We start from the raw sequence: 15,237 nt of genomic DNA, 5'->3' as shown, positions 1-15,237 counted from the left end.
ACTAAGCTTAGGATCATACAGGAAGGAGCAGGTGTATACAAATAGTAATATATTTATGCCTTTCTTTGTTCTAAGAATTAATAAAAGAATATTTTGAAAGCATAATAACTTTATATCTGTATTCTAAAATATAACACTCAAGTTGTTGAAAGATAAATTGAGGCAATGTATGTGAAATTTCCTAGGCTATTATTAAATTATTAATTTAAGTATTAATAGGGAATAGAAGGCACAGTTTTCATGAGCTTTACTAACGTACCAACTTCACTATATTTTATGTCATCTGAGATGAATCTCACAATTATATAAGATCTAAGACTTTACACTAGAATGTACTTCCCATTTTCTTAGCCGTCTTATTGCAGTCTTCATGTCTTTGTTCCTCAGTGTGTATATAATTGGGTTCAAGAGAGGGGTGATCACAGAATAAAATACAGCAAGGAATTTATCTAATGACTTGATGGGAAATGGCCAGGCATAAATAAAGACACATGGTCCAAAGAACAAAAGAACTACTGTGATGTGAGCAGTCAAAGTGGACAGAGCCTTGGATGACCTATCTGAAGGGCGGCGCTGGATGGTCATTAGGATGATAGTGTATGAGATGATTAGAAGAACAAAAGAACACACAGTGAGCACACCACTGTTAGCAATGACCATAATATCTAGCCTGTAGGTATCTGTACAGGCAAGTTTGATTACCCTAGGAAGGTCACAATAAAAGCTATCGACCTCATTGGGACCACAGAAGGGTAAGTGCACTGCAAAGGCCAACTGGCTCACCGAATGGAGAAAGCCAATTCCCCATGCAACAGCCACAATACTGACACATGTGTTGCCACACATAATTGTGGTATAGTGTAGAGGTTTGCATATTGCTACATATCTGTCAAAGGCCATGGCTATGAGGATCACCAACTCACTGCCACCAAAGAAGTGAAGGAGAAATATCTGAACAAGGCAGCCCTTGAAAGAGATGACTTTGCACTCCCTGAAAAAGTCAGTAATCATCTTGGGGGCTGTGACAGAAGACAAAGACAGATCAATGAGTGAAAGATTGGCTAGCAGGAAGTACATGGGAGAGTGAAGGTGAGAGTCAGATACCACTGTTATGACAATAAGAAGGTTTCCAAACACGATTCCTCCATAGAATACAAAAAACAACACAAATAGGAAAATCTGGAGTTCCTGAGAATCAGAGAGACCCAGAAAAATGAATTCAGTCACCATGGAGTTATTTGTTTCACTTGTTGATTCATTCCAGGAAATAGACTCTTCAGTTACCTTGAAGAAGATAATGAGAAGGAATTCAGAATTATATATTCATATTTAAATATATTCATATATATATTCAGAATTATATATTCATTTTGTATCATTCTGGTCATGCTTACACAGACTTTCTATAATTGATTACTTACAGGCTTTCAGAATTCAACCAAAGCTCATAATTTTATCTCACACTACTTCCCTGGCTATGCCTTATAATTCAGTTGTGTCAGTGTTCTCAGTGTCTCCATTAATGTTAGGTTTATTCCTGATATCAAAAACTATTATTTATGTTTCTCTCTCTGCCAGATTAAGCCTGTGCCATAACTCTATGTTTATCTCCTTTTTGTTTGAACTATCAAACAGCTTATATTCTGTAGTGCACATCTTAGGTTATTTGGTGATATTAAAGTTCTTAATGGAAAAAAAATAGGCCGAAATGAAAGATAAAAAAATAGAAAAAACAGAAAAAATAATACCATAAATATAATACTTAAAAAATAAGAGGATAAAAGAATGGGGAATTCAAAAGTGAAATCAGAAACATGAGGAAAATGCAGTAAAGTTTAAATGAGAGAAAGTGTAGAGGACTTCCATAGGAGATAAAATTGGTAAGAGGTTTTGGAATGCTTTCTAAAGAATTTCTGTTTTACTATAGAGACAAGAAAAATCTGTTAAAGAATTTTGATGATTGTCTAATAAATTAACTCTGGACTAAATGTGAATTGGAATGGAGGGAGCTTGGAAATGAAGCCAAATGATTATTTCAAGCCTAACAATAGATAATAATTGCAGGCTGTGGTAGTGTGAGCAGGAAAGTGGTGAATGAAGAACTGTAAAATCCCATCAAGCATCATGTTAAGGTGTTAAAGATGTGAGCTTGTGTGCGAGGAGGCCTGTGCTCAAATCCTGGTTTATCTATTACGGCTCTGAATGACCTTAGACAAGTTATGTAAGTGATTTGAGTCTTTTGACCACATCTGGAAAAGACAGGTGATAACGGCACAACTTTATAGAAGTTCTGTGAGGATTGGATATAACCAGGTATATAAATTTTCTATTAAATAATAATAGTTAATACATAGCCATTATTAAGGTACTGATAACAAAAATATTTTTCAGCAAGATGTGAAAAATAAAAATATGTTATTCCAGTGTCTTTATTCTAAGTAACTGGGGACATTGTGATGGCTTTAACTCTGATAATAATTAGAAAAACACTAGTATAACAATATTTTACATAGAGATCCCTTGTAGGAGAAGAAGTAAATTCAGAAAAACTAAAGGATAATGATAACTCTAGAGATGAGAAGGTATTTTGGGGGCATCTTTGCAAGTTGCAATCTGCTAGGTGAGAGACTGAACAGTGACTTCTGAACATGAGTCGAGAGAGACTTTCAATTGTGTAGGGAGGAGAGAAAAGTCCTGTTTCAAGAAGTTTTGCAGTGAAGAAAAGTAGCAAATAAAAGGTATCCTAAAGGTGAGGCATAGTCATATTAACAATTTTGGATTAGGTGTAAGAGTTCATGGGCAAGTAAGATGTAAAGGAGAGAAGTGGAAATTGATGGCTAACATTCCAGGGGAGACAAGAAGGTATAGAGTTTACACTTGCCAATTTTTTTGGAGGAATACTGTTATTTGTTTTTTGCTGTTTTTTAATCACAGTAATTCATTGTGCTTAGAAATTCCACTTTTCTCTTTATTACTCTGAATCCTATTTCTTAGTCCTACACACTCAAGCAACACATTACTGTTTTTAAAGTCCTGTAAGAATTAGGTGATTCTAAATATTTTTTAAGAATAAAGAGAAGTCTAAGAGTGGAATAAACCATGAACATTCACTTCAGTTCTCTTCTGCTTAGATAAATATACTAATCATTAACAGTACAAAGGATAGGATTTTTATTATGAGATAATTTCTGACATGACTGGCTGGAATGTTTCTTTTGAATCAAAGTGTGCAACTTAGAATAGACCTTAGATATGCATTGATATAAAATTATTTCATTTCATTGATAGACAAGGACAAACTTGAATTTATATCTCCACATGAAATATGCCAAGGATGGTGGTTAGCCCAAGGGTTCTCATCTGTAGCAAAAGACATTCTTATCATGGTTGTTAGTAAGAACTCAGGAATTTGCTATTCTTTAGCAAAAGAAATTTCTTGCTCATGTAATTAAGACATCTCTCTCCTGAATTTATGCTGCTGAGGGCATCCTCCACCACCAGAATTCTTTAAAACGAATTCTGACTCATTTCTGACTTTTCAAAAATTATTCAAAAAATTTTAGAAGAATTGTATTTATTCTGAGTTGAACATTCAGTTTAGGCTCATTGAAGGAGTTCTTCAAAATCTTATACACTAATTGTAGCAACCATGAGGAGCCAGCCACTGTTGAAAGGTAAAATCCTTCATGTCTTAGATTATTCCTGGAATGCAACCATTAGATTTTTATATGTTTTTTTTTAAATCATTTACCTACGTTTAAAGAAGAATGCCGTGTGTTCTTATAATAAGTCTCACTGAGATGGAAGTAGACATTTGGGTCCTAGCACAAATTTACTGTGTGGTCATGGGAATATCATTTTAAAATCTCTGGGCCTTAGCTTTCATGGTTTTAAAATGAGTTTATTCTATCAAAAGCTCTAAAAATCCTCACAACTCCAACAGTATGATTTAAGTCTTTATGTGAAAGAAACGCCCCGAAGCAGGTTTCATTGGTATTATAAAAAGGAGGGAAGGGAGTGGGCAAGAAAACACTGGATATGGGAAAGATAGGCAAAAGAACCAATAAGGGAGAGAAAAGGACACGTGAACCCAGAAGGGTCAGGAGGAGGACTCGATAATTGTTGCCAGCATAATACTTACAACAACGGTTATTCTTGCTAACGTTGTTTATATTAATTTCTCTAAGTATTTAAGTCAACCCTACAGAATCCTTTCATTTTCCCAGAAGGTAAACACAAAATGGAATTATGCAGAATGGATTCCTACTAATAGAACCATCTCATTGTCAATAAAATGTTACAATTTGGTTCATTCTTCTAAGATAGGTTTTATCTTTGTTTCCACCTACCTTCTTCATAACTGCAAGAGACAACAGCAATTTTCAGAGAATGAGGAGTACAGAGTTTCTTCCACTTGCACTCCCTTGAAGCATAAAATTTTTAAGAGAATTATATGTATGTGAATTGTCTTTTTTAGTAAACCACTTGGCTGATTAAGAGCCCTTTATGAATGGACCAGATGTACCGGATGAGATCTGGGAATAGCTAGTCTGAGCTTTGAGTACTGAGACTAACTTTTATAGTTTCACAAGCATTCCCTTGGCCATTGGAGGAAACACACAGAATTTTCTTGAGTTAGAGAACATTGCCACAATTTTTTGGCCTATTTGGATATTTTTGCTATCTCACTAAGTCTAAAGGTACAGATACAGGTGACAGGGGATGGAGGCAGTAAACCACATTGCCATGTATGTACCCATTCAACAATCCTGCATGATCTGCACATGTACCCCAGAACCTAAAGTACAATACATGCATATATATATATATGTTTATATATATATGTTTATATATATATATGTATGTATATATATATGTTTATATATATATATCTATGTTTATATACATATATATATATATATATATATCTCTCTCTCTCACAGAAAGGTAAAATTACAAAATTAAAATTCAGGTAGGTTAACAAGACAGTAATAATGCTTAGGTTTTATAAAAAGAGGAATGCTTTGAACTTTTATGACTAACTTGTGGAGAAAATACAGAAAAATTGCCTTGACCAATAAAAAGCATCTCACTTCTTGTAACGTATCACTTTATTTGGCACTTTAATTACCATACAGTAGTTAAAATAGAGCAGAGTGAGTCAGCACAATTAACGTTTCTTAAAACAGTCATAGAAATACATGCAAGTGATGCCTCAGTTGTATTCCTTGGCCACCAGGCTGATCAGGTTTTATCTGAAAGGTGTCAATCATTTTCTTTGTTCTAAACACCTTAAGAAAAGGCACATTAAATGAGCTTTTAAGATCTAAATGAAGTCTCTCCTGTAGAAAATAAGTCTCTTCAAATACTTGTAGGTTGTAGATGCTTTTAAAGAGTGAATTGAGAAATGCTATGAAGATTCCAAGGGCAAAAGGATTGTGTTGTTAAAAAAGTGTAACATAGACAAATTTTGCATAATGCGGAGTACTAGAGTCTATTTCTAAAATAATATTGTACAGAACATATGGACAATCAAACTTAAAATACTTGAGTTGTAACCTGCTGTTGACCTTTCCATTTATCTAACTTATATTACAATTAAAAATTGTTTCTTCCTGGATTTTAGCATTTATTCATTTATAGAAACCCATATTTTATCCACTGGATCTACATAATTTCCATAAGAAATACTAATTTGCGGTGATGCTTATTATCAGTATGAAGATACTGATAAATAACCCTAAGTCATATATATGTGCATGTACTTATACACTTATATACAGATATAAAATAACTATATGAAAAAGAGAGTCATTGCTAGTAATCATAATTTAGTTATACACGTTAGATAGAAATATATAATACTTTATTTTTATATTTTTATATTTTTATGATTAACAAAAATTGCTGCAACTTTATCTGAAATAAAATTAAAATTAGATTTAATATATCTTTTCATAGATTCCTCAGTTTTTTAAGGCAATATTAAAAATGGGCACATTCCATAATGTTCATGGTGATCATAGGAGTCTCAATGATCCATGACATTTATCCTGTGTTCTCATCAACCAAATCTGTTACATCATCTCTCTAGAACTTAAAATCTGTTGACTCAGTCTTCTCATTGCAACCTTCATATCTTTGTTCCTTAAAGTATAGATGGCAGGATTTAAGACAGGGGTGACAACAAAGTTCACAATGGCAAAAAAATTATCCAATGACTTAGTAGGGAAAGGCCACACGTAGAGAAGTATGCATGGAGCAAAAAACAAAACCACTACAGTGATGTGAGCTGACAAAGTGAAGAATGCTTTGGATAAATCTTTTGAAGAATATTGTCGGACAGTGACCAGAATAAAGATGTATGATACAATTAAGAAAAAGAAGGTGCCCATAGTTAAGAATCCACTGTTGGCAGTGACCACAAATTCTAGTCTGTAAGTGTCCATGCATGCAAGTTTAATAACCCGAGGGAAATCACAATAAAAGCTCCCCACCTGATTAGGACCACAGAAGGGTAAATTTATGACGAAAACAAACTGAGTCACAGCATGAATCACCCCAATGACCCAAGCTGCTACTATTAAAAGCATGCACATTTTGGGATTCATAATAGTTAGATAGTGGAGAGGCTTGCAGACTGCAGTGTACCTATCAAATGCCATGACTATCAGCAGCACCATTTCAACTCCTCCCGTAACATGGATAAAGAACATTTGTATCATACAGTTATGGAAGAAAATAACTTTAGAATCAGTAAAAAGATCATAGATCAACCTAGGAACTGTGGTGGATGAAAGGCCCAAGTCCATGAGTGATAGGTTGGCCAACAGAATATACATGGGGGAGTGTAAGTGAGGATCAAAGATCACTGTGAACACAATGAAGAGGTTTCCCAGGATAATTCCCACATAGAAGAACGAGGAGAAGAGAAAAAGGAAAAACTGCATTTCTAAGGATTGTGCAAATCCAAGTAATACAAATTCAGTTATCACAGAGTCATTTACTTGGTCCATTGAATCAGAAGGGAAGACTCTGAAGAGACCTGAAGGAAAAGAAGAAAGGAATCACTTAGTGAGCCAAGATCATGCCACTGCACCCCATCCTAGGTGACAGAGCAAGACTGTCTCAAAAAAAAAAAAAAAAAGAAAAGAATGCATAAAAACTCATCAAAGGCAAATTAAAAAAATGAAATTCCAGAAATGGCAAGAGTATATACAAATATATAAAAATATATGAAATAGTTTAAAAAATAAACAATCTTTTAAAAATGTGATCACTAATAACATTAAATAAAAATTAGAAATGATCATATAAATGCAAAAACTTGATTTACAGTCCAGGCACCTCTGAAAGCTATTTCTTACATGTGCCTAAAATGATCTACCCCAAACTATCACATGAATCATACTTGAATTGGAAATGCTGTAGAGGCAAAAGGTTAATATCTTCATAATATAAAAAAGAATTTAAACAATTTCACAAAATCTCCAAGGCCTAATAGATAAATGAACAAATGAAAGCTATACATGTACTTGTATGTATAGATATCTGTATGTGTGTCTTACAAATCAAAGAAATAAGATAAAATGTAATGCTATTATTTTTCTGTTAAATTAGAAAAAAAAGTTTTACAATTTTTACTACCCAAACTGGCTAAGGCTCAGTGAAATTGGCATTTTTATACACTGCTGGAGGCAATATAGACTGATTCAAACCTTAAAGAAAACATTTTGAAATTATGTATCAAGAATTGTAAGTGCATGCCTTTTGGTGCAATAATATTGTTGGAATTCTATTTTTACAGAAGTTTGCAGCATAAAAATATTCATTATACTTTTCAGTAGTAGATTTTTTACAAGATCTACTACTGAAATCTTGAAACAATTTCAATACCAAACATTAGGTTTAAGTATAATGTATGTACATGATGGACTGTAATAACAGTTATTAAATATCAATAGAAGCATTTATAACATTGGGAAAACTTTTCTTAAAAATACTAAGTGCAATAATGGTAAATTGCATAGTACAACATTATAAAAGTAGTTGCTTTTGATTTTTAAAAGAGCTTTAAAAAGCTCTCAAGCTCTCTCTCTAGAGTTTGAAGTACCTTATGTTATACATATTATATATATTTTTGATAAAACATCAAATGGCATAGAAAGCTGAAGAAATAAGTTATTAAAATTTTTGAAAACTAGCATTGACTCATAAGAGGGCAACTAAAGAAATAAAGAATTCTAATACTTCCCTTATCTAATCACTCATTTTTATAAATAACTCGAATTTTTTTCATAGATGTGATTCTCAAGGAGGTATAGTTAAGTAAGTGAAGGGTCTTGATTAAATTTCTTGAACTATGTATAACGCTATCATGAAATGGAAACTTCTTAAGACTTTCCATCCAGGCAGTTGATAACACATCTTGCCTGCTTGACTTTGATCAGGGCTGGCCATACTGATTGAATTCTGGTAATCATGAAATAACCAGAAGAAAAATTAATGCTCTGGTGCTCTCATCAAGTTTAGAGTGAGTGAGGTTAGTAATGAGGAAGTGGGAAATATTAAGAGATACACAATAAATGGTCAAAAAATAGAAGCAATATAGCACAATGGGATATGAAGAGATAATATTTTGGGAAGAATACAGCAGATGGAGACAAATAGAGCTGATTTCTATTTCCACAATATGCACATATTTTTTTAACCTCTCAGTCCATTTCTGCATGGCTTTCTACCTTGTCTCATCTAGATAGTCTCCTAAATACTCTCTCCAGCTTTTTCTGAATCAAATACATATGGATGGTCCCTGGCTTGTGATAGTTTGACTTATAACTGTTTGACTTTATGTTAGTGAGAAAGTGACACGCATTCAGAAGAAACTGTACTTGAGTACAGTAATGAATATATTACATGAGTTTTTCAGTACTTTATTATAAAATAAGCTTTGCATTACGTGACTTTACTATAAGCTAATGAAAGTGTTCTGAGCACATTTAAGGTAGGCTAGGCTAAGCTATGATGTAAGGTAAATTAGGAATATTAAATGCATTTTTGACTTATGACAGATTTATCAGGACATAATCCTATTATGTTAGCATCTGTACATTTTTAAACTATGTTTTCCTATTTTCACTTCATTCATACTGCCATCCCTGGGCTTCGTATCCATGTTTAGATCACCCAGATCACAGGTGCTTAAGAACAAAGAATTTTGGGAGAGGAGTTGAATCTGGGAAGCATTATAGAGTAAATATGATTATCCCTGGGAGGTTTTGTGGAAATGTCCTTTATGCTGCTGAGCAGAAGGTGTTTGGTGACTTACCTAAGTTCAACATCAATTCATAAATCTTTATTTACAAAGAGATAAAGTTGAAGCTGAAGAATGATGTTTACTGCTTAGGATCAAATGTTTTATCCTGTTAAAACTAAGATACAGAATATAAACCAAGCAATCTAGGACTCTCATGAAAGTAGCATTTCACCTTATAAGAGAAATTATAAAACAATTAAAAGCAATTAATGTCTCTGAATTACTTTGTCAGATTTGGAGATTCCTATTACTACTGAAATTCCTTTTGCTACAGAAATGGTGTTTGTATTACACTGTGAGTGATAATTAATTTTTCTAAAGAGGTAAATCCCAAACTACATGAACGTATTAGTCTAAAGACTGAAAAATTATGTCTATAACATGAACATTTACCAATTTAAAATAAAACAATCACAATCCAAAATATGGAACTATAGGTGTTCAGTATCAGCGTGGAGGAGTCAGAGTCAATAACATGTTTAAAGACGGTAAAAAGGAAACTGAAGAATAAAGATGAATGGGAAAGAAGTTGAAGAACAGAAGAAAGACAGGTGAAGGAATAAGAATCCTAAAGAAAAACTGAGGAGAATGAAATAATGATCAAAAGAATCATTGGTGGAACGTGATACTTCTTTACTTAGGTTACCTTTATGGTTTAAAGCAATACACACATGCATTATGAACACCTGAGAGAGCTGATTTTACTTGAATTTTTATATATTGTCACTGCAAACATGCAAAGTAAAAGAAAAGCTGTAGGAAATAGTCACTGATATGAAGAAAAGTTAAGAGTTTAAGCATGTGAGTGAATGGGTGTGGCAATGAGCTATGGTGGGTTGGAATGTATAGTTGGATTTCACTGGTAGTGATTCAGCTAACTGACAGGTGAGTCCTCTCCTAAAAGAATTAGGAAATAAGTGATCAAAATATACCTTTAGCCTCCATTTTACTTGTTCTGATTTTAATACTTGTAAGCTTTTCGTACATGTAAAATTAAAGCCTGTGAGTGCAGGGAAACTTTTTGCTTTGTCCAGTGCTGTATTACATGAGTAAAACAGTGCCTATCTCATAGAAAAAGTTCAAGAAGTATCTGATGAATGAACTTTCTAAAAATAGGTAATAAATTGTTTATATGAGAAATAGATAGTAGCCTCCACAAATAGAAATTGCATTTTAAGGTACTTCAGAAGCTTGTACTTCTTGATGAAAACCCAGTTGTATAAAAAAGTGAGTATTTCAATAAGTGATGAAAGTCCCACCCATTCTGTAATAAACTTTTGGAATTATTACATATTATTGTTGAAGAATTCCTGATGACCCAAAGGAGCTTGTTTGGAGGAAAAGACCATGTGTTTGATTTCTCTGCCTTCTTAGGAAACACTGATGACTTTGGGAAGCTTGTAGGAGTTCTTCAGAAGCCAAGTTTCCACAGACTTTGTCATCTTTCCTATTGGAGATTCAAAATTTGTCAGTCATTTAGGGGTGGGGACACATATTTTCAAACAGGAAATGCAGCTATATATTAAGCAAAAAAAAGGGTGATTAGAATTATAGTTTTATATAGAAGCAGGAAAGAACTTTGAGATTTTACAGGTAGAACGAGAAGCAACACAGTGAAGTTAAGTGACTAACAATACATTCAAGAAGTCAGAATCAGAAGTCAGACCTCCTGAATTCTAGTTTAATGGCCTTTCTCAATAGTGCTCTACACTTTCTTAGTAGAAACAGTTTTTTTAAAAACCTGGAAGTATATATATTTGACAGCATCACTCTAACCTATTGGAAGAACCCTCTTATTCTTTAAGCTCTTATGTTGTTTAAAATAAATTAGCCTTCCCTTCATAAAAGATTGTTTCTTCTTTTTTCACTGGGTTTTGCTCTTCCCAATTCCCTTTCGTATTTCTTCAAACAACCTTGAACAGTTCAATTTCAGAATTCATAGCCATCAGCACCTCTGTACCATGCCCTGGCATGAGGACAGAATCTTTCTGAAACTGAGATAGTCTCTCAGCCTAGGCATTGGCTGGAGTGTTCAAATGTGGAGGAATGTAACACCAAAAGAGAGAGAATCACACCAGAAAATGGGAGGTAAAGACTTCAGATTCCCTTTCTCTGGTTTGAAACTAAAGCTGGTTTTCAAATAAAATGGGAATAGCTGAGACCAGACATCTACTTTTCACAGTGGAAAATGAAGTTTGTAATAAATTGGAGAGCATGAAACTCAGAAACCTATGCATCTTAAAATAAACTTCACACTAAGTGGACAAATTGAAAATATCAAAGGGATGTGGATATGGGATTCATTTATAAGACACAATGCAATTTAATGATTGAAATTTGAAAATGGGAGAGTGGAAGAAAAAGATAAAATATTTCAGAAAGAAGATATTAGGCACAAGTATTTTACAGAAGACAAGAAATTGAAAGGGAGTTTAGAAGGATACAGAGATAGAAACGACCATGACAGGGAAAGTTTTGTAATTAAAACTTCTCTTTTACCTGCTTTTTCATTATATGATGTGCATTTTTAGGAGAAGGAGAAATTCAGATAGCTTAATCTCCGTTTATGTAAATCATACCCCAAAGATAAAGCTATATATAAAATTCTCCCTAATGGAAAGGAAACCAATTGGCTGCACAAGAGACTGATCCACTGATGCTGCTGAGACAGACAATACCCACCCCATTATTAGCTTCTCTTGGGGACTAGATCTCTGAGTCATACTATTTCCCCAAGAGAAAAGTATCAAAAGAATTGCCTGCTGATGAAATAGAGGGAAAGAAGGAAGGATCTGAGGTACTCTATAGGCCAGTAAAAAATCCCCATTGAGCATGGCTAATCTTAGGGTATGAATTGTTTGGAATGACTGAGATGATGGAGTGCAAATATATTCAGGGTGGACAGACATACCTTCACTGATGGCACCATGAATGAAATTTGAAGAAATAAACCTAAAATCACTGATCTTTAAATATAGTCCCTATAATTGATAACAGATGAATAAATGGATCCTTCTCCTGTCTGTCAACCACAGCAAATGTTTACCTCTGGGTGCCCACACATGCTCTCAAACGTTAGGGTATTTGGGGTGAAACTTTTCTTGAATGCTTTTGGCCTTTCGCCTTCTTGAATTGACTGGATACAATTAAAACTTGTAATTTTCAGATCAATTTTTTTCATAGGTATTGGAAAAATGACTACTAATAGAAAAAAAAAAGAGTTACTCTGAGTTGTCTGTAACAGGAATATGTTTCCCTGAGGGTAAGATGATCATTCAAAAAAGGACCTGTGTTGAGCCATCAAGACCAGCCTAGTGGATCTCAGTGGAGAAAGCTGGCTTTGTTATTGATGTACAGACACAGAAAAATCTAATCTCCAGGTTATCAAGGAGGCCCGAGAGTGCAAAGGCTGTACCTTGGTTTACAGCGCCATTTGTTTAGAGCTGTATTTCATTTTCTCTTGTTCAGAAACGAAGAAAATGATTTTCTCTAGAACGGCAGCAGAATAAGAAATATTGGTTGATCCCAGATTAATTTTTTAATAATAGGAACATTAAAAATATATAAGCAAGATAAAAACTGCAGAATAAGATGGGCAGAAATACTTTTTAAAATTAAGATACACAGTCATATGAATCATTGTCTACATAAGATGAGATAAAACAGTTTAGGTGCTTAGAGAAAACTCAACTACAGTGACATGAGAGGAAAATCTATTCTATTGCCCCCCACAGAGGTTTCTTCTGCAATGCAGTGGGCAGTACATAAATCATTTTATTGTTTTAATGTGCTCCTGGCCTGATGCGCCTTTGTTATAAGTGGGAAACTGGGGTACCAGGCAGAACAGTGTACTAAAATGAATGAGGGAGAACCTAGGAAGAAATAAGTTGTAGGGAGTTGGCCAGCCAGACACAGAACATGTTGTGATTTGAAGACCATCTCCTGAGGCATGGGTTTTCTTGGCAGCAGAAGGCTTTTGGACTAACAGGGAAGCCAGAGTTGTTAATGAAGAGTTCATGAGACCTAGAAGTACAAGAGAGGACAGAGACCAATAATTTACAGGCTTCTTCACATAAGTTTGGCTCAAGATTGGAATTGGCCTAAGTGCAAAAGGAACTCATTAGTGGATTTCATCCCAGAGACTGAGGTGAGGGAGGCAGAGAAAATTAATTGAGAATAGAAAAGGAGAATAAAGAAAAGGAAGTTCTCTAGTCATATGACCTTTGATTGAGCATAAGAAGAAAGCTGAAACATCATTCAATACATTAGTCACATTGCAAAATTTTTACTCTTTATTTATGATGTGATAGAAGTGAACATGACAAAATCCTTCTCATGTGAAACTTAAAATGTAATGAGGAAGGCATACATTGAATGAAAAATTTTGAGAGTTGTTAATGTTACAAAAGTGAAACGAGGTAGTTCTAGAGGAATATACAATGGAAGGAACTCTTGTGGACTCAGGTTCCGGGAGGCCTCCCTGGTAAAATGAGGCAAATGAAAGCTGAAGAATGAACAGATGTAAGAGGCAAAACGTGAAGGACAAATACTGTATACAAAGTGATTAGCTGGTGGAAACCCTCAGAGTTCCCACTGTAAAAGAAAATCAAATTGGCTCTGCAATTGCGGGGAGAGAGTATGTTATTATCTGAGGCTGAAGAAAAGGAAGGAAGCCAGGTCTTGGATGGCCTAATATACCCTGAAAAGAAGTTTGTGTTTTAATTTAAGGGCAGGGAACCATGTGAAGTGTCTTAAGGAAGAGTAGGTTTGAGAAGAGGACGGCTAGTTTAGTTGTAGACTTGTTGAGTAGATCTTACGTGGCATCCAGGGAAGCAAGAGGTTAGATTTGTGGATTAGGAACTCAAGAAATAGTACCAGGGCCAGGTGTCATGGCCTGTCCCTGTATTCTCAGCTACTTGGGAGGCTGAGGCAGGAAGATTGCTTGAGGCCAGGAGTTTGAGACCAGCCTCAGCAATACAGTGAGAGCTAGTCCCTTAAAAAAAAAAAAAAGAAAGAAAGAAAAAAGAATGAATGAATGGAAAAAGGAAAAGAAAAGAGAAAGAGGAAGGGAGGGAGGGAAATAACAATACAAGGTTTGAGAGCCCCTGGTGTTTAGATGATAATTAAAGCCAAAGTATCACTATCATAGTGATACTTAGAGATAGACTCTAAGTGAGAACAGGCCAAAGATGAGATTATGGGCAATGGGTCGATTGGTGGTTAAGCAGATGAGGAACACTCAACAGAAGACACAGGAAAAGACTTGCCCAAGAGGTAGGAAGAAAGCCAGGAAGCTGTGGTGTTCCAGAAGCCTGGTAGAGCATTTGAAGAAGTGAGAAATTAGCAGGGATTAAGAGAGGAAATTCCCATTCATGTGAATGATAAAGCTGTTATTCTGAGTAGAATAACTTAGAAAGATTCTTGGAGAATCACAGGACAAAATAACATAGGCACCAGTTTCTCTTGATTGAGCAGTTTTAATTTACAATGCAGTAGAAACAAACACATGAAAAGAGTATGTTTAACTTCAATAGAGTTTTAATTTCAAAAGTAGAAATCTTCAATGAAATAGGATACGCCTCACCATTTCTAGATTTATTCTTATTTCAAAATACCAACCACAGATGTATAAGCTCCAGGGAATTTTTTGCCTGACTAGGAAATCATATTTAAGAAACCAGTACCTTTATCAGATGGGTAGATTACAAAAATTTTATCCCATTCTGTTGGTTGCCAGTTCACTCTAATGATTGTTTCTTCTGCTATACAGAAGCTCTGGAGTTTAATTAGGTCCCAATTGTCTATTTTGGCTTTTGTTGCCAATGTTTTTGGTGTTTTAGTCATGAAGTCCTTGCCTATGCCTATGTCCTGAATGGTTTTGCCTAGGTTTTTTTCTAGGATTTGTTTGGTGTTAGGTCTTA

General features: G+C 34.5%; 1 protein-coding gene across 1 annotated transcript; it reads right to left on the bottom strand.

Annotated features, from left to right (window-relative positions):
* Window positions 1-225: 225 nt before the first annotated feature.
* LOC116538667 (olfactory receptor 4F4) lies at window positions 226-1,281 on the bottom strand. Its single transcript, XM_032261164.1, has one exon. It carries the CDS (start codon window positions 1,228-1,230, stop codon window positions 313-315), a length of 918 nt encoding a protein of 305 aa, XP_032117055.1. The 5' UTR covers window positions 1,231-1,281; the 3' UTR covers window positions 226-312.
* Between the last annotated feature and the right edge of the window lie 13,956 nt (window positions 1,282-15,237).

Source organism: Sapajus apella, unplaced genomic scaffold, assembly GCF_009761245.1.
Source record: "Sapajus apella isolate SASKATOON/1434 unplaced genomic scaffold, GSC_monkey_1.0 scaffold122, whole genome shotgun sequence".
NCBI classification, from domain to species: domain Eukaryota; kingdom Metazoa; phylum Chordata; class Mammalia; order Primates; family Cebidae; genus Sapajus; species Sapajus apella.
Note: the sequence above shows the minus strand (reverse complement) of the source record. Positions and strands in the feature narration are given on the sequence as shown.

Coding starts and splice junctions, on each gene's coding strand:
- LOC116538667 (XM_032261164.1), bottom strand. CDS start 1,230: ATGGTGACTGAATTCATTTTTCTGGGTCTCTCTGATTCTCAGGAACTC.